We start from the raw sequence: 2665 nt of genomic DNA on the forward strand, positions 1-2665 counted from the left end.
TTGCTGTTGCTGCTGCTGCTGCTGCTGCTGCTGCTGCTGTTGCTGCAGGCCCTGGTGCAGTGCCGTGTCTGCGTACGCTGCGCCTTCAAGCTAAATTTCGATGCTTTGAAAAAGGAGACACACAGAGAGGAGACACGGAGACGATTGGAGAAGCAGCAGCAGCGGCTGCTGCGGCAGCTGCAGCGGCTGGAGCGGAGAAGTGCCTCGGGCAGCCGCAGCCGCAGCCGCAGCAGCCACAGCAGCAGCAGCAGCAGCAGCAGCAGCAGCAGCAGCAGCAAACAGAAGAAAGGAGCAGCGAAAAAGCTGTCTGTATCACCGTCCTTAGCACCTGGAGAAATCGTCCGGGTCAGCAGCAGCAGCAGCAGCAGCAGCAGCAACTGCAGCAGCAGAAGCAACAGCAGAGACGTTGCTGAGACCTTTGTCATCGGCAGCAGCAGCATAAGCAGCAGCAGCGACACAGATGCATCTGTTGTGTTCAAAGGGGAGCAGCAAGCCCCATGCAGCAAAGATACTGCCCCACAAGATGCAGCAGCAGCAGCAGCAGCAGCAGCAGCAACAGGAGGATCAGCTGACAGAGCAGCAGCTGCTGCTGCTCCGAATGCAGCAGCAGCCACATCTCCCAAGGCAGCAGCAGAAGCAGAAGCAGCACCTGCTGCAGCAGCACATGCTGCAGCAGCAGATACTGCAGCAGCAGATACTGCAGCAGCACAGACACCTTCCAGGAACTCTCGCAGCGAGGGCCCCCGGGAGCAGCAGCAGCAGCAGCAGCAGCAGCAGCAGCAAAGGCAGCAGCACAGCAGCCTGCGGCGGCTTGCTGCTGGCTCTGGGAGAAGTATCAGCCGCAGCGTCAGCAGAAGCATCAGCAGAAGCCCAGCTAGCTGTATTCGCAGCCGCAGCAGGAGCCGCAGCAACAGCAACCGCGGCCAACGCAGCAGCAGCAGCAGCAGCAGCAGCAGCAGCTATGGTAGGGAGACATCGAAGCAGCTACAGGGCAGCAGCAGCAGCGCAGCGCCAGTAGAGTCGCGCCGCAGCAGACCTTCTGGCTTCAGCAGCTCTCCTGTACGTCAGCCCCAAAGTAGCAGCAGCAGCAGCAGCAGCAACAGCAGCAGCAGCAGCAGCAGCAGCAGGGGGCACTTGCCGGTGTGCAGTGAAAGCCACGGCAAATGGGATGGTAACAGCAGCAGCAACAGCAGCAGCAGCAGCAGCAGCAGCAGCAGCGGGCGCCTTATGGAGGGCATCAAAAGATATGCAGATACCCGCAGCAGCAGCAGCAGCAGCAGCAGCAGCAGCAGCAGCAGCAGCAGATATCCCCAAGACAGCAGAAGCAGTAGAAATGACTGCCACGCGAGCGTTGGCGATAGGTTTGCTGTTCACAGCAGCAGCAGCAACAGAAGCCGCAGCAGCAGCAACAGATGTCAAGCCCAAAGCAGCAGCAGCAGCAGCAGCAGCAAATGCCTTCCCTACAACAGCAGCAGTAGATATCCCCCCGACTGCAGCAGCAGCAGCAGCAGATACCCCCGCGACTGCAGCAGCAGCAGCAGCAGCAGATACCCTCCCGACTGCAGCAGCAGCAGCAGATACCCTCAGGACTGCAGCAGCAGCAGCAGATACCCCCGCGACTGCAGCAGCAACAGCAACAGATACCCCCCCTACACCAGCAGCAGCAGCAGCGCATACCCGCTGCCCAACTGCAGCAGCAACGGCAGCAGGTATCCACCGAGCAGCAACAGCAGCAGGTACCCGCACTGCAGCAGCAGCAGCAGCAGCAGCAGCAGCATGCACCCGCCCTACAGCAACCGCGACAGCAGCGGACCCCCTCCCTGCAGCAGCAGCAGCAGACTCCCCCCTTACAGCAGCAGCACCGCGTACCCCCCGTATAGCAGCAGCAGCAGCAGCAGCAGCAGATACCCGCCCTACAGCAGCAACAGCAGCAGCGGATACCCGCCCTACAGCAGCAGCAGCAGCAGCAGCAGCAGCGGATACCCGCCCTACAGCAGCAGCAGCAGCGGATACCCACCCTACAGCAGCAGCAGCGGCAGACCCCCTCCCTACGTTAGCAGCAGCAGCAGCAGCAGCAGCAGCAGCGGGTACCCCCCGTACGCCAACAACAGCAGCAGATATCCCCCTTACAGCAGCAACAGCAGCAGATACCCGCCTCACAGCAGCAGCAGCAGCAGCAGCAGCAGCAACAGAAATGGTGCTTACAGTAGGGTAAGAGAAGGATCAGAGGGTTGCAGCAGAGCGCCTGAACTGGGTCGTCGCCGCGGCAGCAGCAGCAGCAGCAGCAGCAGCAGGAGAAGCAGCAGCAGCAGCAGGCGGAGACAGTACTTACTAACCCAAGGCAGCAGCAGCCGTCTTAGGGGCTTCAGCAGCAGCAGGAAGCCCGCATGCATGCGCAGCAGCAGCAGCCGCATCTCCTTGGAGAGACAGGTAAGGGGAGCAGCAGCAAACAGCAGCAGCAGAAATGAAAGACTCAAGAGACGCAGCAGCAGCAGCAGCAGCAGCAGCAGCAGCAGCCGCTCACGGAATTTCCGTGCACGCCATAGAACGCAGGCGAGCCGAGCGCATGCAGAGAAATCTGCTGCTGCTGCTGCTGCAGCAGCAGCAGCTGCTGCTGCTGCTGCTGCTCCTCGCGGGGCGAGGGCGGGGATTGGCCCGCGCAGCA

General features: G+C 61.6%; 1 protein-coding gene across 1 annotated transcript in view; it reads left to right on the forward strand.

Annotated features, from left to right (window-relative positions):
* Positions 1–2215, forward strand: part of EMH_0065090 (uncharacterized protein) — a gene marked incomplete at both ends in the record, with an annotated part of 5273 nt that extends 3058 nt beyond the window's left edge. Inside the window, 2 exon segments of the mRNA XM_013498336.1 lie at positions 49–964; positions 1149–2215. Coding sequence (XP_013353790.1) covers positions 49–964; positions 1149–2215 — 1983 coding nt within the window.
* Positions 2216–2665: the final 450 nt, after the last annotated feature.

Source organism: Eimeria mitis, genomic scaffold (assembly GCF_000499745.2).
Source record: "Eimeria mitis Houghton genomic scaffold, Emh_scaff3345, whole genome shotgun sequence".
Lineage (NCBI taxonomy): Eukaryota > Apicomplexa > Conoidasida > Eucoccidiorida > Eimeriidae > Eimeria > Eimeria mitis.